The following is a 20,428-nucleotide window of genomic DNA, read 5'->3' as shown; positions in this document are numbered from 1 at the left end:
CAAAGGATTTTTAGAACAGTGAAACTACTCTACGTGCTGTTATAACGGTGGCTACGTGTCATTACACATTGTCAAAATCCATAGAATACACAACACCAAGAGTGAACCCTAATGTAAACTATAGACTTTGGGCGATAACAGTGTGTCAATGTACGTTCATTGATGATAACAAATGTACTATTCTAGTGTGGGATGTTGGTAGTGGGGGAAGTTGTGCATGTGTTGGGGCAGGGTTATAGGAGCACTCTCTGTATTTTCTGTTCAATTTTGCTGTGAACTCAAAAATTCTCTAAAAAATAGGATGGATGGATGGATAGATTGTAGACAGATAGATAAATACATAGATACATAGAGATAGATAGATCTCCTATGATAACAAAATAATACAGGTACATTCTTTCTGCCTTTATAGAATATACAATTTCCATTCTACATCAAATCTTCAGCATGTTACAGAAACACAAACTTGTTGCTGATCAGATCAGAAGAAATGGGAGAGCTAAGGTAAGACGTGTCCTAGGAGTATAGGGGAGAGAGAGAGAAAGAGAGGCCTGACAGTGTCTAAGAAACTTTAAAATTAAAACTAGGATAGCCAAAATAAAAACTTTAATCTCAAGGCTAGTGGACAGAATGAGGTAACCACCTACAAAGTAGAAGAAAAAGTGAGATGAAAAATAGAATAGAAAAAAATAAGAGAACTAATCCAGAAGGACCAACAATTATGGTCAACATTTCAGAAAGAAAGAAAAAAGAAACAAAGGTGAAGAAATTACTAAAGAATATTTCAAGAAACTTTCCAAGAATTAAAAGACACAGGTCTCCAAGACTGAAAAGATCTATATTGTCAAAATCCATAGAATACACAACACCAAGAGTGAACCCTAATGTAAACTATAGACTTTGGGCGATAACAGTGTGTCAATGTACGTTCATTGATGATAACAAATGTACTATTCTAGTGTGGGATGTTGGTAGTGGGGGAAGTTGTGCATGTGTTGGGGCAGGGTTATAGGAGCACTCTCTGTATTTTCTGTTCAATTTTGCTGTGAACTCAAAAATTCTCTAAAAAATAGGATGGATGGATGGATAGATTGTAGACAGATAGATAAATACATAGATACATAGAGATAGATAGATCTCCTATGATAACAAAATAATACAGGTACATTCTTTCTGCCTTTATAGAATATACAATTTCCATTCTACATCAAATCTTCAGCATGTTACAGAAACACAAACTTGTTGCTGATCAGATCAGAAGAAATGGGAGAGCTAAGGTAAGACGTGTCCCCAGATATTTTATTTTGCTTTTAAGAAATTATAACTCTAAGAATAAAGAAGTAAAGGATAAGTTTCACTCATTCATCCAACTGTACATTCCCAAACCTCCCAAAAGAATATTCACCAGGCCTTAAACTTTTTGCGCCTATTTTTATGCATCTAACTCTGTTTTTGTCACTTTTATACGGCTGGGAAACAGGCATGAAAAATACACATGCACAAAGTTATCTTCTCCCAGAAGGAAATTTAACAGGCAAGTTTCCTTGGCATTTATGAGTTGAACCACTAGTTCTCTTAAGTTTCTCTCACAGAGCTAGGCTCCTAATCAATTATTTTCCAACCATGATAACAATCTCATGAATGACACAAAGACTTCCAAGATGGAAAGGGGAAGTAGGAAGGAGAACACATGGGTGGCAGGGTAAATTTGACTTTGGGAGCACTGAATGCAGCATGGAAGGAGGACCTTCTAGAAACTGTCACAGTAGCAATATCTCCCCACTGCATGGCTGCAGAGTCGCCCTGATGCACACATGACATTACCACCCAAAGATTTCTACCAGCTTTGGCCCCGATAGGTATACTTACAAGTCACAGGAGGTGCCTACTGTGAGGTTTCAGAGTCTTAGCAAATATGGGTGAGGCATGAAGAAATACTTTATATGCACAGCACCTGGATAAAATTTGTCCCAGTGATCCACTTGCCTAAGAGTAATTACCTGGCTTATGTGGAATCTGTTTCACACTTTAAATCCCCTTAAAAGAATTAAGAACAGAGCCCTTCATAGAACATTGCTTTCAATTAGACTCTGCTTCCAACAGCCCACCCCTTCAAATCTTCCTCAGTGCTGCCACCAAAGTCATCTCTGCTTTAGCAGAGAAACAGACTTGCAAGTCAAGTCAGAAGAATGGCCACATAAGTGTATTTCCTCTGCCTCCTATTTTCGACCTCACTAGAATGACAGCAAATGACTTTTTTAAGGTGTGTGAAGATATAAGAACAAAGAGTATGGGAGTGAAATAGCAGTAAGAAGACATTACAGTAATTTTCTGCAAAATTGATAAAGGTTTGATAGCTGACCAGGAGGAACATAAGAAATGACCCTCAAGTGCCTATAGAGGGGCCATGGTGAAGAGAAGCAAGCTGATTTGTCTTGCAGAAACCCCACAAGGGGTCAGGGCTCAGAGGCACAGGGAAGGTTTAGAATGAGATGAGTTTGGTTATAAGACTGTCAAGTTCACACACACACAAACACCCTGTACATACACACACGTGCACATGTCAAAAGAAACCAGATGTTTACTCCCTGAATAAACTAAAAACATGACAGCCTCTTAACTCAAGAGCACCAGCAAAAACAGAGTGAAAATTGTCATAGTGAATTTGGCAGGTCACAGGTCTTTACCTTAGTGCTATTTCTAGAACACCACACATTTCAGGAAGCTTCACTGAAGCTTTCTTCACTCTGAAAGAGGGAAACCAAAACTACTGTGGGAGGAGCTAAGCAAAGAAAGATAATTCAGGAAGAAGAGCAATCCTTCCAAAACTGTATGTGAAATTTTTTCAGAGAAATAAGAGAAAATAGTGTATACATGAAGCATGAACAGGATGCTGGAAAGAGAGAAAGAGAGAAGGAAGGGAGGAAGGAAGGGAGGGAGAGAGGGAGGGAGGGAGGGAGGAAGGAAGGGAGGGAGGAAGGGAGGGAAGAATGAAAGGAAGAAGAAAGGAAATAGCCAGTGAGGACCAAGTATGAGTGATTAGGTTCAATATATGTAACTTTCAAGTATTATAATGATATATAGTCAAACAATTTGCTGATTTGGTCACATGCAATAAGACACGTTTTAATCTTTATTCAAAAAGCCTTCCCTGAAAAGACTTGTATTTTCCAAAGATGTCCACAATATCTCCTGTCATACATGCTCATCTGACATATGACCTTGCTGCTCTGTAAAGAGTCAGAATCTGTTTGGCCAACCTCCCTGAATCTGACCCAACCCTGTGACTCTTTGAGCAATAGAATAAGGCAGAACTGGTTCTGTGCACAAGTTTTTGTAAAAGCTCTTTCTGTAAAAGCTCTTAACACATCTGGCAGCTCTGCTTTCTGTCTCTAGGAAGACAGCAGCAATGTAAGCAGTGCACCAGCCTCAGATCACCATCTGGGAAAAATCAGAAGACAGAGGTTTCAGATGAATGAGTAAAGAAGCCGTCTTGGAAGTAAATACTCCATCCCCAGACACCACAGCTGGGGATCAGGTACAGACTTCCCAGATAAGTGATTATAAAATACCTCATCCACAGAATTGTGAGCAAAAAAAAACTTTGTTTTAAGTCACTGAGATTTAGGGTAGTTTTTCAGATAGCAAAAAATAACTGAAACAGACTCATATCCTAGGGTATACAACAAATTTCTACAAATTAATAAGAAAAAGACAGATAAATCCAAATTTAAAACGTGAAGACAGTTCTCAAGGCTAGTGGACAGAATGAGGTAACCACCTACAAAGTAGAAGAAAAAGTGAGATGAAAAATAGAATAGAAAAAAATAAGAGAACTAATCCAGAAGGACCAACAATTATGGTCAACATTTCAGAAAGAAAGAAAAAAGAAACAAAGGTGAAGAAATTACTAAAGAATATTTCAAGAAACTTTCCAAGAATTAAAAGACACAGGTCTCCAAGACTGAAAAGATCTACCAGTGGGCTTGTCAGTTATAATGAGGTTTTTTTTTTTTTTTATTCTGCACGAAGCTTTATCATCATGAAATTTTAAAACACTAATGATAAGAGATTTTTCTGTGTGCATTCAGAGAGAAAAAGCAGGTGGCATACAAAGGACAGGAAGTCACAACATCATATAACTTCTCAGCAGCAACAGTGAATGCCAGAAAACAATAAAGCAATATCTTTTTTCACAAAATTCTGAGCGAAACTATAATCTGTAGCCAGCCAAACTATGAATCAAGTGTAAAAGTAGGGTAAGCACAATTTCAGACCAGCAAACCCAGAAGGAGCACAACGTGGCTGCCCGGAAATAGAGGAGCTAACATCAGAGAAGAGAAGTCCCAGAATCACAGCTGTGGGACTGGCCAAGACAGCAGCGTGTTCAGCAGGCTCTGGGTAGGAGGCCACCAAGGAAAACAAGAACTGATGTGGGTGGTACGTGGAAAATATTATTGATGGCTGTGGAACAAAACATGGGAGCATTTAGGGAAAACAGTCATAATTTCACAGGTATCTAATAAATGAAAATATAAAGCAACTTTTTAAGTCTAGAAAAAAAAGGTTATACTAGAAAAGAGGCATAGTTATAGTACACTATTTGGCTTGACAGGAAATGATAGTTTTATAGTAATATGATGTAAACGTTAAATACTAATTTTACTCTTTAAAAGTGTAATATAAATAGACTGAGGGAGATGAATGAAACAGGAGGAGAGCTAAGTTCTTACTATGCTAGAAAGTTGTGATAAAATTGTATAAAAAAAAAAAGCAGTTTACAAACATTATTTAGAACATAGATGTAAATAGCAGGGGGTATAGCTGGAAGAGCTAAGGGTGGTTGCCTCTGGGAAATAGGAAGTGTTGGTAGGGATGGTTAAGACAGAGGATCACAAGAATTATCTACATTTTACAATTATGTTGAGTTTGTTCTAACAAATATAAAAATAAAATATTTTAAGATAAAGAAGAAATGAAGGAGGCAGGGAGAGAGGAGGGTAGGAAAGAAGGACAAACAGAAAATCTTTGGCCCCTACCTTTCCAAATGCATTGGGATTGCTCGCAGAGCTGCATTTTCCCATTAACCTGCTGAGCCACTTTCTGGGTCGATAATAGCTGGTTTAAGCATTTCTGAAAACAGACACAAAGAGATTACTTATTCAGAAACATATGTGTACATATCAGATGTGTTGCATGGTATAGAATTAAAGCTGCTAATTCACTACAAAATTCAAAGGCTACACATTACTGAAACCAAAACTAGAATAATTGCCATTATTTATTAGCTAACCACTGTGTAATAAACACAGTGCTGAACGTTTTACTGCTATATTATTTCTTATCTCCCCAACAACTCCAGAGGGAGGGTATCACTCAGCTACAATAAAATCCTCTTTTATTCTTCGGGCCTAAAAATCCTTTTAGCCCACAAACCAACCATATGCCAGTGACATCATCAAAGCCTGCAAGAACTGAAATGTCGTATTTCTAGTACTCTCTGAAATTAAAAGACCTCCTCAAAACAATAAAGTTGAGGGCTTCCCTGATGGTGCAGTGGTTGAGAGTCTGCCCGCTGATGCAGGGGACACAGGTTCGTGCCCCGGTCCGGGAAGATCCCACGTGCCGCGGAGCAGCTGGGCCCGTTAGCCATGGCCGCTGAGCCTGTGCGTCCGGAGCCTGTGCTCCACAACGGGAGAGAACACAACAGTGAGAGGCCCGCGTACCGAAAAGAAATAAATAAATAAAAATAAACAATAAAGTTGAGTATTAGTAAGAATGCTTTCCCTAAGAAAGATTTATTTCAAGGGGTGCCTCTCAGCATTCAACCCAGAGATGGTCTCTCAGTCTGTTACTGAGATTTTCTCCGGACCTCAATTTTCCTCATCTGTAATATGTTAGAATTAAACTTCTTATCTTAAAGGTCCTTTTCCACTAACACCTTTACCCATGAGAACTGGGAATATCAAGTCAGAGACAGCTTAAGTAACCCGCCTAAATTTCCATGAGCACAAAACTCTGAACTCTGATTGCTATCTCTCTGGGCCAGTATATAAAGAGCACTCCTGATGTTCTTACTTCCAACTCCAATCAAAAACAGATGGGCAAATTAGTAAAAAGGGAAAGAAAAGTACTTATTCTAGAAATACAATAGAAAATAGTTAAAACAGAGAAGATTCTCTTTTATCTCTTTCACAACAATACATTTAATCACTGGATCACCATAATTCAGACAGAAGTCTCTCTGCTGAGCATAATTTTGATATTTTGGGTTTCTTCCCAGATATTGTATCACATAATAGGCATTGCCAGTCAATGAATCATGGATTTTTAGGTATTCAAAGTAAAACAATTAATTATAAAGCAGGGCTTCACAACTTCAGAACTATTGGCAGGTAATGCATTATTGTGGTCTACTAGATATCTATCCCTGGTTGTGATAATCAAAAATGTCTTCAGGGCTTCCCTGGTGGCGCAGTGGTTAAGAGTCCACCTGCTGATGCAGGGGACACGGGTTCATGCCCCGGTCCGGGAAGATCCCACGTGCCGTGGAGCGGCTGGGCCCGTGAGCCATGGCCGCTGAGCCTGCACGTCCGGAGCCTGTGCTCCGCAACGGGAGAGGCCACAACAGTGAGAGGCCCACGTACCACAAAAAAAAAAAGATGTTTTCAGACTTTGTCAAATGTCCCCTGGGGAGCAAAGTAGCCCCCGTTTGAGAAGCAGTGGTATAAAATAACATTCCTACAATGACCTGCTGGTCAATAGCTCAATGTAACTCTTCACAGATTCACTTCTTCAGAATCCCATAGTTACCTCAAAGCTGACCAAGGCATTGCCCAGACAGTGTGCTTCTGCTCAGTATACCCGGAGATACTCTTCCCTAGGTGAGAGCCACTTATTATTGGGTTGGCCAAGAAGTTCATTCGGGTTTTCCTGTAAGATCTTATGGAAAAACCCAAACGAACTTTTGGGCTAACCCAATACTTTAATGAGCAACTTGGCATAGAGCCGATTGGATATGAGAATTCTGAAATCTCTAGAGTTAGGCAGGTCTCATTGCGGAAACACCCCCCAGGTGATCTCTAAGGACTACATGAAGACACACGTTTACTGTCGAGGTAAAAGACCTCACTTTATATCTGCACCGTTCTTGCTGATGCTTGACTTCCAATTAGTCGTGACAACAAATGCTCTACATAAAGTAGTAAAAAGGCTTCCATTATTCCCTGCCCAGGTTCTTCAGTGATTCTGGGATGATGTTCTGCCTGGATAACAATTGCTATAACAAGAGTAACTTGCCAACACCATTGTGACCCCACAGACAGAGCCACCAACTTTGCTGCCACGAGTTACCAGACAGCACAAGGGGAAGGAAAAGGGAAGTTGTGATGGCCAGGGCAGTAAAAACTCCAAACAGCACTAGAGGGTGGAAAGGACAGGTGTGTTAATAGCCGGGCCTGGGCATGAGCTCAACAGCACCCATAGTTACCTCAATAGAACCCCTTGGCCATCCACCCACGCCAAACCCTTACCCAACAATAAGCACCCAGCAAAAGACCTGCTCTAATAACATTTGTTTCCAACTGCATATGAGCTCAAATAATTAAAATTTACATTCACAATATTTTATTGTTCCTCCAGCAAGATGTATATGCCAAACACAGGAAGCACACACTCAATGAGTAGCTTTGCCTAAATTGAGAATTTATGACATTCCTAGTTCAAAGTTTTCTAAATGAAACATTGATTTCTTCAGAGCTTCTTCATGCGATTTGATAAACCTAAAAACATGCTACTGATGTTTAATGTGCACAAAGGATTTAGGGCAGACTCCTATGATCTTAAAACCATAATAAATAAGATACTTAAAGGAATTAAATTAGCTTAGAGAAACTAAAAAACAACAAAGACATAAGGGAAATATTTAAAAGACCATCTTATAGACGAAGAGTCAAACTGATCCTGAGACACCCCAAAGGGCAGACCAAGTCACCACATACTTCCCAAATAGTTGGGAAATGATCGTACAAGAGACCTTTGGGCTGAGAGGAAACATACCATAGTACGTATAATTTTATTCTATTTTTAGTCTTTACCTTGTTGATGGTTAGTCTCATTTTCACTTTTTTGACTGATGCTAATTAAACACTTTTTTGTGTATTTGCCAGGCATTCTATTTCTCTTTGGAAATGCCTCTTTTCATGTCCTTCACAGACTCATTTTTTTCTATTAGGAACCCATCATTTTCTTATTGATTTGTCATAGCAGCTAAGCCAGCTCTTACCTCACATTTGGGACTCAGTTGTCTGAGCTTCTCAAGATGTGAGATCTTCAGTTTTCCCTCTTTACCTACCTGGCCTTTTGAGGCAACAGTTTTCCTCTTGCCTCCATCCAGTGCATGAGGTGCCTTGTAAAAATGGAGAGCAGAGCTATTTGTTTCAAAACTTCCTTTGTTGGGGGTCTTCAGTGGCTCTTTGTAGGATCCTGCCAGAAAAACATTTAGCTTTGAATTTGGTTTTTAAAACAATATAATCTTTTAAACCTTTGGCTGGAGGTCAGCCCTTGGCATGTACCATAGAACAGAATGTGAAGATACAGGCCCTGGTCTCTGCAAAATCCTGGGTGGGGTGGGGTGGAGAGGGCGGCACAGGGCCTATGCAGAGCACTGGGTTCATAAGTGAACGCTGGGTAAGAAAGTGCCTCAATGGCTTCCAAAACCAGGAGGAAATGCTAAGATTAAAGACCTGACCCCAACAGCAGCAGCAGCAGAAATGCTTTATGTCTGCCTGGAAAGTACACATTTGCAGATTTGAAGAATGGATACAAACAGTTCAATAGTTTAAAATGATGGAGCGAAGCGTACCTGGTTTGCCCAGGCTGTGATCATCCTGCCAGGAAATCACTATGGGATGCTTGCCTTCCAATCATTGATGTTCACTACATGATCATAAGCAAATCACTTTGCCTCTCCCTCTTCCTACTGCACAAAGATGTAAAGCTAGTTTGAGATGACCTTAGTAAAATACTTCCTAAGTTACAGTCATGGAAAAGTCAATGTTATTTGCATTGTTATTGTCCATTTCTATTCTCTTCTCACAACTGAGAAAGCCCTTTACCATGCTTAACTGCACTGAAAACTTTGACAAGTCATCTTCTAAAGCTAAATATCTGCTATATCACTTGTTCGTCAGCGGAACCAAGGGACCACTAGATTAAGTAACTTGGCCTTTTGCGATATGACAATCCCTTCCTCATTTGGACAAATGTGTGCTAGATAAACTGTCACTAATGTTCCTAGAGCCCAACACCTCAATTTCTGGGCTATCCAAAGTCTAAGAGGAAGGAGGAATCCAAAATCTAATTTCAAGGAGGAAAGAGGGATGAAAACATGAAATGTTCTGCAAAGTTTTATTTTTTTTAAAGGCTTTTTTATTTTAATGTATTTTATTTATTTATTTATTTTTGGCTGTGCTGGGTCTTCGTTGCTGCACGCGGGCTTTCTCTAGTTGTGGCAAGGGGGGGTTACTCTTCATTGCGGTGCACGGACTTCTCATTGCAGTGGCTTCCCTTGCTGTGGAGCACGGGCTCTAGGCGCGTGGGCTTCAGTAGTTGCAGCACACAGGCTCAGTACTTGTGGCTTTCGGGCTCAGTAGTTGTGGGGCCCAGGCTTAGTTGCCCCCCACCATGGGGGATCTTCCTGGCCCAGGGATTGAACCCGTGTCCCCTGCATTGGCAGGCGGATTCTCAACCACTGTGCCACCAGGGAAGCCCCTTCTGCAACGTTTTAGATCTTACTCTATGTCTTGCAAAATTATGCATCCTTGTTTGGTCCTATTTGTAGACAAGTAAAGAGGAGAAGAAGCCGTCTCTCTGAACCTCAAATGAGAAATAAAACGTTACAGTTGGATGCTAGTACTGACAATCACCCCAGTTATCAACAAAGAGGTTAGGTCCACCAGCCTAAGGAATCCAGGACCTCTCAGATTTTGTTCACAGAGCATGACTGCAAATGAACCTCTCTGCAAACATCCCTTTTAGGATGGGAGGGTCTTCAGTGTTCACCCTTCTGGAACAAAAAGAAAGAAACCCCACCAGCAAAACACTGAGAAACCAATGTTTCTGATTAATATGCAGTATTAACTTAATAGAAAATGAAATATACTTTCTTGTAAAATTATTTTGACTGATAATCTCTCTTATAATTCTGAATTTCTCATGCAATGCTTTATTTGAAAATAATTAATTAATTAAGGAACTATGAAGGAAAAGGGAGCCCTTAAATTTAGCCAGAAATTCCTCTGATACAATTAGCATTAAAATCACCCCTCAATTAAAACATCTTTCAGAAGATAGCCATAAGAATGACCTTTCTTACAACCCTTTATCTCCTACTGTTTCAATCAGCAATTTTCTGTGTTGATACTTACTATTACAGGAAAATTTCATTGGTTTAAAAATGAGTTGAGGCCTTTCTCACCTCTGAGATGGCCCACACTCTGTCTGTGGAGTGTGTTTCTCTCTAAATAAATCCACTCCTTACCTATCAAAAAAAAAAAAGATTTGAGCTCCCTTTCCATCTGCAGGACTATGGTGCCTCACTGTGTCTAATGTCATTGAGAAAAGAGTGGCAGTAAGTTACTATTTGTCTTAAACATGCTGATAAGACAATGAATTACATTGCCTAGGATTTTAAAAAGGAAGAACAGAAATTAAATCACTAAGTGTCAAGTTTTGCTTCTGAAGGATGGGAATAAAAAAGGTTGTGCTCCTATTGGTGGGAATGTAAATTCATGCAGTCACTATGGAAAACAGTATGGAGGTTCCTCAGAAACGTAAAAATAGAACTACCAGCAATGATCCAGCAATTCCACTTCTGGGTATTTATCCACAGGAAATGAAAATAGCATCTTGAAGAGATATCCACAGTAGCCAAGATATGGAAACAACCTAAGTGTTCATCAACGGATGGACAAAGAAAATGGAATACATAAACATACAGTGAAATATTATTCAGCCAAGAGAAAGAAGGAAATCCTGCCATTTTCAACAACATGGATAGACCCTGAAGGCATTATGCTAAGTGAAATAGTCAGGCAGAGAAAGACAAATACTGTATGATATCACTTATACCTGGAGTCTAAAAATGCCGTACTCAGAGAAAGAGAGAGTAGAATGGTGGTTGCCAGGGGCTAGCGGGTGGGGAAAATGGGGAGGTATCAGTCAAAGGGCACAAATTTCCCATTAGAAAATGAATAAACTCTGGGGATCTAATGTACAACATGATGATTATTGTTAACAATACTGTATTATACACTTGAAAACTGTTAAGAGAACAGATCTTAAATGTTCTCACCACAAAAAAATGGTAATTATGTGACGTGATGGCAATGTTAACTAACTCTACTGTGGTAATCATTTTGCAATACATAAGTGCATTGTGTCATCATGTCATACACCTTAAACCCACACAGTATTATATGTCAATTATTTCTCAACTGGGACTTCCCTGGTGGTCCAGTGGGTGAGACTCAGCGCTCCCAATGCAGGGTCCCGGGTTTGATCCCTGGTCCGGGAACTAGATCCTGCATGCGTGCCACAACTAAGAGTCCACATGCCACAACCCATGCCACAACAAAGACCCAGCACAGCCAAAATAAATAAATCTCAATAAAGCTGGGAAAATTTTTTTAAAGTTGTGCTAATGAGACATATTTTAGAAGGAGAGCTTGTGTTTCAAAGCTTTGACAGGTTAATCCTGGATCCCTGCCCACCAGATCATAGCTTTGCTGCCCATTCCCCATCTCTGTCCCAGACAGGCATTAGACTGTCCCACTCTCATCTTTCCTTCTCTTTGCTTCCCTCTTCCCTCTTTCCCTCTCTTCTTGTTTCCCTCTACTCCCTTCATCTCTTCTCTTCTTTCTTCTTCTTATTCCTCCTCTCTCTCTCTCTGTCTCCTCTGTACTCTCCATGTCTCTCCTCTTCTTTCCTTTTCTTTCTCTTCCACTCATCCTCTCCTGTTTTCATCTTTTTCTTCTCCTATTTCATACCTAATTATTTCATTACTAATACATCTTTTTCCTGACTGTTGTAGACAAGGAATCTTACCAGAGTCATCAAAAACTCTATACTTCACAAAACATAAGAGAAACATATTTGTGTGTATACATATGTATGTATACACATATTTATACATACTTAAAGTCTTTACAAAAGCAATAATCTACCAATGCAAATCTCAGAGACACACTTAAAATACAACATACTTTCTTCTGGTTTTGTTTCAGGCCTCCCCTTCCCCCTGCCCCTGGAAATTTCTTATTCAAAGGGAGAAAAAGAGAAAAGCAGTTGACTAAATGTGACATCAGATATTTCTGTAAGACAAAGATTCTCTCAGGAATACATCTTTTTTTTAAGATTTCAAAACTGGCCTGTGGCATTTTTATTACCTCACCTGGAATCAAGGTCTCTTTCTCAGGAGTTATCTTCAGCACAGTTTCTGGGAGGTCAGCTGTTGAATGCTCTCCCCCAAAGGAATGGGCTGCCACATCCCTGGTTTGGCTTTGCCGCCATCTTGTGGTAATTGGGCTACTGGCAACAGGAACTTCAGCCGATAGCCTCTTCGCAAAGTTGCTCTTGAAGTTAGAGTATGTTGGATTAACTGCATCAAATACCTATTTAACAACAAACAGATACATGATTTATAGTAGCCTCAATGATACAAAAGTTAAAATTCCTTAAAAGAGAATTATAAACAACTCACCTAGTACATTTTATATATGTATGTATATATATATCACACTTAGAGCCTCTGCTCAAGGGTCTGAAGACATACCAAAGCAGTTTCAGGAGTAATTATGTTTACGCTTATTACTATTACATACAAATATAAAATATTAAGTTGAATAACACTATATACTGATCATAGAAGATGTTAATATAAAATCATAAAATTTCATAAAAGCATAAAATATCATAAAGTCTGGAAATAAATAGCAATTTTCTAGTCCAATCCCATTTTTCAGATGGGAAAACTGAGGCCTAACTTGCTCAACTTCTGTCTATCCCCTGTGAGAAACACCAAGAGTTTGGTATTTACAGATCCTTTAGTGGTGAGCCATGCCATGTAGTTATGTGAAATTAAAATGCAAATGACAAACTGAAAATGAATTATTTTTTAACAAAATGACAGGCATGTTAGGTTAATATCTTTGTATAAAGGGCTCTTATAGAAATTTAGACAAGTTTATCATCCCAAGAGAAAAGTGAGCATGGGACATAAAAAGACAATACATTAAAGAGATATAAATACCCCAAATATATTCAAGCTCATTAATAATCAAAAATGCAAATTTAAAACAATAATGAGATGTTAGCAATGATTTTTTAAATGACAATTCCCAATGTTGAAGGTTCTAGAAACAAACACTGGCATACAGTGCTGGTGGAATGTCAATTAGTATCTGGAAAGGACAATTTGGCAATGTGTGTCAAAAACCCTCAAATATGTGCCTAATCTGTACTGACCCAGCAATGTCACCTCTAAGAATTTAAGGAAGAAATCAAAGATTCCAGCATCTATTGATTTCTTACCACGTACAAACCCATATGTTAATGGCTTTATGCACATTCATATTTAATCCTCTGAAACACTTGGTGAAGCAGGTCTGTTACTTATTCCCATTTTACAATGAAGAAACTGAGATTTAGAAGTTAAGTGAATTGCCTAAGACCACACTAGGAGTAAATGGAGATGCTATACCCTAAACTCATCTGCCCGACTCCACAGTCCATGCTTTCAACTGAGAACGTGAGGGTGGGTACTGGAGTATATATGTAAGGGCAAAAAGATGAGAGGGACTCAGTGTTTACCAATGGAGAATTGACTAGGTTATGTGGCATCCATAAAAGGGAATACTCTGCAGCCATTAGAAATTAGGGAAATGAAATCAAAACCACAATGAAGCACCACTTCATACCCACTAAGATGGCTATAGTCAATCAGTCGACCTATCTATAACAACTACTGGTGAGGATGTGGAGAAATTAGAAGCTCTGTACATTGCTTATGAGAATGCAAAATGGTGCAGCTGCTGTGGAAAAAGTTTGGCAGTTCCTCAAAAATTTAAACCTCAGGCTTCCCTGGTGGCGCAGTGGTTGAGAGTCCGCCTGCCGATGCAGGGGACACGGGTTCGTGCCCCGGTCCAGGAAGATCTCACATGCCGCAGAGCAGCTGGGCCCGTGAGCCATGGCCGCTGAGCCTGCGCGTCCGGAGCCTGTGCTCCGCAACGGGAGAGGCCACAACAGTGAGAGGCCCGCGTACCGCAAAAAAAAAAAAAAATTTAAACCTCGAATTACCATATGACCAGCAATTCAACTCTTAGGTATATACTCCAAAGAAATAAAAACAGGTACTCAACTACAGGTACACAGATGTTCACAGCAGCATTATTTATAATAGCCAGAGGTGGAAATGGATAAACAAATTGAGGGGGAATGTATGTGTGCAATGGAGTATATATATGCCTGTATAACAATATGTATATGAATATTACTCAGCTATAAAAAGGAATGAAGTACTAATAAAATGCTATAATGTGGATAAACCTTGAAAATATTATGAAAAGTAAAAGAAGCAGACGCAAAAAAAGTCACATATTGTATAATTCCATGTATATGAAATATCAGAATAGGTAACTCCATAGAGACAGAACACAGATCAGTAGTTTCTATGGATTGGGGGAAGGAGAGAATGGGGAGAAACTGCCTAATGGGTACGGAGTCTTTTTTTTTATTTTGAGTCTTCTTTTGGGATGATGAAAATATTGTGGAATGAGATAGAGGTGGTGGTTGTACAACACTGTGAATGTACTAAAGGCCGTTGAATTTTTCACTTGAAAATGTTTAATTTTATGTTTAATTTCATGTTTTTTAATTTTTATGATTTCACCTCAAATTAAAAATCTTTAAAGATAGGATTAAATTCAATAAAACACAAAAATGCTTATACTATACTACCAAGTGAAAAATGGACACCATAAAAGAGTATTCCCATGTGGTCTTACTTCCTATCTATAAATGAAAGATAGGAAGGAAATATGCCAGAACATTAAGGCAGTGAATATTGGTTTTGTTTGGGTTTTTTTTTTTTGCGGTACGCGGGCCTCCAGCTGTTGTGGCCTCTCCCGTTGCGGAGCAACAGGCTCCGGACGCGCAGGTTCAGCGGCCATGGCTCACGGGCGCAGCCGCTCCGCGGCATGTGGGATCCTCCCGAACCGGGGTACGAACCCTTGTCCCCTGCATCGGCAGGCGGACTCTCAACCACTGCGCCACCAGGGAAGCCCCTGTTTGGGTTTTTTAGTAAGTGTGTGTAAGGTGATCACCTGGTCGCCTGCAGCCACTCCAGCTGGTGGGTGGAGATCTCTCCCCTACTGCTGCTCTGTTTTCCTCCAGAAACTGCACCAAAAAGGGCACCTTCTCCACAAAAAGAGAAATCAGGAGCCCGAGGCCTTTGCTGTTGTGAACAGTGTTGTCTGGGGTCAATTTTTTTGCCTTTCGATTGTTCTAACCTTGTTCTTGTTTTTGAGTAGGAACAGGAAAAGCTGAAAAGCGGCAAAGATAGAGCCCTGGAAACGTAAATCTGGCGTCTCATCCTCAGAAGCCCAGACAAGGGAGCAGCAGGGAAGGAGCTGGCAGAAGTGGGCCTGGAGGGAGAAATGTGGCCCACTCAGACTTTCATCTCCTACTTCTTGGTTTCTCTCAGACAAGGAAACCACAGATCCAGATCAAAGACTGGAGAGACTCAGCCCCAGTCAGAAGGAGACTGGGTGGTGGGAATCTGTCTCTGATTGGCATGCTCGTGTTTCAGCAAGAAAGATAGAGGGGTATGTTGTCCCATGTTTTAACAGAAGTTATAAATTGAGACTTTTCCTATCAATTTCCCTACTTTTCAAAGTTTTCAAGTGATTCAAAAATTTTAAAACGCGTGGGATTAAGCAAAGCATGTCTGTGGGCCCCATTCAGGCGGTGGGCTGGGCTAGGTCTGCAACCTCTGCAAACACCAGCAAAGCAGCCCTCACCCTTCTAGGCAGCAAGAAAGGGAGCAGCCACCATATTTGAAGATATATTTAACTTGCAACAAACATGATACTCTTGATCAAGGTTTTCCTGGAGTCCCAAATTTAAATATACATTTAAAAACAAAATAATCCTGAGTTTAAAAGAGGGAAAATAAAGAATTTGATATGGCAGCTAAGAAAAATGATTTAAAAATTTCACACTGAACTGACAATGAGCCATGTTTCTCTGGCTTGTCCACTGTCACTCTCTCCATACGGTTTCCCCACCTGGGATGCTCTTCAGCAGTTCTCTAGCCCACCCTCATGGCTGGGGTCAGCCACCAACTCCTTCAGGAAAGTGTCTCTGACATTCCTTTCCTCCCCATTCTAAACTGGGTTGGGCAGCCCGTGGTGGGCTATATCATTGTGATGGTCAATATTATGCATCAACTTGATTGAGCTAAGAGATGCCCAGATAGCTCATAAAATGTAATTTCTGGATGTGTCTGTGAGCGTGTTTCTGGAAGCATTTGATTCAGTAGACTGAGTAAAGAGATCCACCTTCACAAATATGGGTGGGCACCATCCAAACCACCAGGACCCCAAATGGAACAAAAAGGCAAAGGAAGGGCAAATTCTCTCCCTTTGTGAACTGAGACATCCATCTTTTCCTGGCCTCAGACATCAGAGCTCCTGGTCCACAGATCTTCAGACTCCTTAACTTACAACAGCAGCCGATAACTGGGGTTCTCGGGCCTTTGGACTTGGACTGAATCATACCACCAGCTTTCCTGGTTCTCTGGCTTGCAAATGGCAGGGTTGTGTGATTTAGCTTCCATAACCTCATGAGCCTCTTATCTATATCTATATCTATACCTATAACTATATCTCTGTCTATATCTATATATCCTATTCATTCTGTTTCTCTAGAGAAATCCTAATACAATAATGGCCCTGTAAGATATCCATATCCTAATCCCTAGAACCTATGAATGTTACTTTCTACGGCAAAGGGCTTTCGCAGATGTGTTTAAGCTAAGAATCTTGAGATGGGGAGAACATCTTGGCTTATCTGGGTAACCCCTAAATGAAATAACATGTTCTTCTAGAAGGAGGCAGAGGGAGATTTGACTACACACAGAGGAGGAGAAGGAAATGTGACCACAGAGACAGAGACTGGGGTAATGCACAACCAAGAAATGCTGGTTCACCAGAAACGGGAAAAGGCAAGGAATGGCTTCTCCCCTAAAGCCTCCCCTGCTGATTTCTTGCCTTATGCCAGGGAAACTGATTTTGGACCTCTAACCTCCATAACTGTAAGAGAATAAATGTGTCCTGTTTTAAGCCTCCAAATTTGTGGTAATTTGTTACATCAGTCATTGGACGCTAATACACAGCACTCCTGTGCTTCTATAGCTCACTATGTGTGCTTCCAATAGAGCCTTGTCACATTTTATTAATAATAACAGCATTTATCAAGCACTCAATAAGTGCCAAGCACTGAGATAAATGTATTAGAGGGTTTTTATTTAAACTTCATCACAACCCTATGAGATAGGTACAATTATATCCCCCATTCTCCAGAGTCGGAAAGTGAAGGTTAATAGGTTTGAACAAGGATAACTTGAGAAAAGATATAGCGCTGATAAGTAGCGGATCCAGGATTCAGACCACTGTACACAATAGTACACAACATTGCCTTTATGAATGGCAGCCCCTGGAGCATGCACAACCTCAAAACCAACCAGGGTAACCCAAGGTTTAAACTCACAAAGTGATTCAGTCCCTATGCTTTTAGCACCTCTGTTCATGCTGTAGTCTCAATGTTTGTGTCCCTCCTCCCCCCACAAAAAAATCATGTTGAAATCCTAACCCTTAAAGGTAATGGTGTGAGTAGGTGGGGCCTTTGGGAAGTGATTAGGTCATGAGGGCAGAGCCCTAATGAATGGGATTAGTGCCCTTATAAAAGAGGCCCCACAGAGCTCTCAAGCCCCTTCTATCATGTGAGGGTACAAGAAGAAGTCTGCAGCCCAGAAAACAGCCTTCAACCGACCATGCTGGGACCCTGACCTCAGACTTCTAGCCTCCAGAACTGTGAGAAATAAAATTCTGTTGTTTATAAGCTACCCAGTCTATGGTATTTTGTTACAGCAGCCCACAAAGACTAAGATGGCTTATATTCCACTTTTCTGATTATTTTTATGTCCTTCTACTATATTATCAATTCATTAAGACCAGAGACTTTGTATTTTCTCTTACTATCCTCAGATTACAGACATTTAGGGCATCTAGGAGCTCATGAATAAATGAATGGATCTCTTCCCTTAGAGGCAGTGAATCCTAAAAAACCACAAGGGATTTAAGAAAGAATCCAGAGGCAAGGAAATAAGTTATTTTCTTTCTTTCTTTTCCATTAAGAAGAATGATTTTCAAATTGGACAGGATATAATAAACATTTCTGCAGAAACTGGAGAGTGAGTTTTAATTAAGCAATAGATATTCATCTGGGCAATTTAAATAAGTTCAAGTCTCTAGGACCAGATAAATGAAACCTCAGAACACTGACGACACTTCCAGAATGGATACTGATTAGTGATCTATGATGACAAGTGAGAAAATGCCCTCCCCCCCAAATTTAGATAGACAAGTGTTCTCCATGGTTTTCCAATAGGAAGAACAAGTAACTAGAAATAAGTAGCTTTTGTCACCAGTGGCCTGGATCACACGAGTCTTACTGGATCCATGTTGGCCTGAATGAATCCGCCTGTGAGGTACAGAAGGGGTTCTGTCCCTGGCCTAATGCTGTTGAGTTTGTTATCAGTAGTTTGAATGGAAATTTATTTATCGAAATGGTTTTTCCTAAGGTGAGAAGAGAGTTAAAATATTAAAGGACAGAGTAGGATTCAGAATAAAGTCTGGGACAAAGACCAAAATCAGCAAAATTCAATTCAATAAGAATATGTGAATATTTTTCCCATTTAGATTTTTTTCACAGCACAGGCCTAACATGGGAAAGAACTGATAAGAAGTGAAAATGATGGGCAGTATTAGACAGCCACATCCAGAATATGAGTCAACAGTATAATGCAATTACTTTTTTTTTAAGTAGTACAATTCTAGGCCTTGTTAAGAGAAAAACAGTGTCCACAAGAAAAGCAAGCAAAATCTGATTATCTCTGCACCGGTCAAAACTCATCTGGAGAACCGTGGCCAGTCTCAGAACTGTTCTTTTGGAAGGAGATGGACAAGCCAGGATTCAAAACTTGATTTTATTTGGAGGAAAGAGACTGCAGTGATAGGAGGGCAGGGAACACACAGTAAAAGAGCCACACGTGAATGGAGTGAGGGCACCTGGGGTATCTAGTCCAGAGGAAAGGAGACCCAAAAGGAACTGTCTTCTTTAAAGAGAAGCAATTTGTGACAAAAAAGCAAAACGTATTTTGTGTTGCTCCCTATGACAAAACTAGGACCAATGCATGGGAAGAGGCAAGTCTGTATTCAACACAAAGAACGTTCAAAGAGTTAGAACACAATTGTTCGTAACATTTTGAATATATTTTTCTCAGTCAGCCCCTCCACTAAGGGCATATGGTCTGTAATGGCACAGATGAACATTTTTTAATAGTTATGTATTTTAATGTGCATTTTTTAATGTTTTAAATTTTTCATTGTTGATAGAAAATTTTCCCTTATAAAAATTAATTTGAGTAAAATAAGTGACTCAATTTGGACAAAAAAAGTTAAGTAACTAACAAATGGTATGCAGACAGGGCAAATCACTGAGGCAGTATGCAAATAACTACAGCTTAGGAAACACTGCTGTAGGTTGTGGTATTTCATCTTCAATGTTTTTAAACTTCTGTTCCAGGATCTATCTCCTGCTGAGGAAATGCCTGTCGCATAGTTTTAAATGACTCAAGTATTTATTAATAGAGAGGAAGAGGGAGATAAGGAAAATAAGACAAAGAAGGGAAAAGGGATGAATGACTTGATACTCCAAGCACATCAGTGTGCCTTGTTTACCTTTAGAGTTCACATCATATTGACACTAAATCGGGAGGAATTCAGGACACCGGGGCCAAAAAATAAATAGAAAGGAACCTAGAGAGGTTAAAAATAAGGTCAGGAAGTAACAAAATGAAACAACTGGGAAAACAGAAACAAATATATATCTAGTGATAAATAATCTGACACACAAATATTCAGTGGGTGGGAAAAACCTAGACATTCCAAGGAAAGACATGCTGGTGATGCCAGGGTCTTTCTAGAACCTTATGGCAGAGACAAAAGTAACAAAGATGGTCCTTAGCTCTCAGGCATACCCCCCCAACCGCTCTTCCTTAGCCTCTGAATGTCTGCCCTTCCCACCCGCC

At 39.9% G+C, this 20,428-nt stretch overlaps 1 protein-coding gene across 1 annotated transcript in view; it reads right to left on the bottom strand.

Annotated features, from left to right (window-relative positions):
* Nucleotides 1-20,428, bottom strand: part of CDC20B (cell division cycle 20B) — a 63,252-nt gene that overhangs the window by 26,303 nt on the left and 16,521 nt on the right. Inside the window, exons 3-5 of the mRNA XM_024765358.1 lie at nucleotides 12,452-12,671; nucleotides 8,354-8,484; nucleotides 5,040-5,133 (exon numbers count right to left, since the gene is read on the bottom strand). Coding sequence (XP_024621126.1) covers nucleotides 5,040-5,133; nucleotides 8,354-8,484; nucleotides 12,452-12,671 — 445 coding nt within the window. The remainder of the gene's footprint in view (nucleotides 1-5,039; nucleotides 5,134-8,353; nucleotides 8,485-12,451; nucleotides 12,672-20,428) is intronic.

This window comes from Neophocaena asiaeorientalis, unplaced genomic scaffold (assembly GCF_003031525.2).
Source record: "Neophocaena asiaeorientalis asiaeorientalis breed wild unplaced genomic scaffold, Neophocaena_asiaeorientalis_V1.1 scaffold198, whole genome shotgun sequence".
Taxonomy (NCBI): domain Eukaryota; kingdom Metazoa; phylum Chordata; class Mammalia; order Artiodactyla; family Phocoenidae; genus Neophocaena; species Neophocaena asiaeorientalis.
The sequence above is the reverse complement of the archived record's forward strand: the minus strand, read 5'-3'. Positions and strand labels throughout refer to the sequence as shown.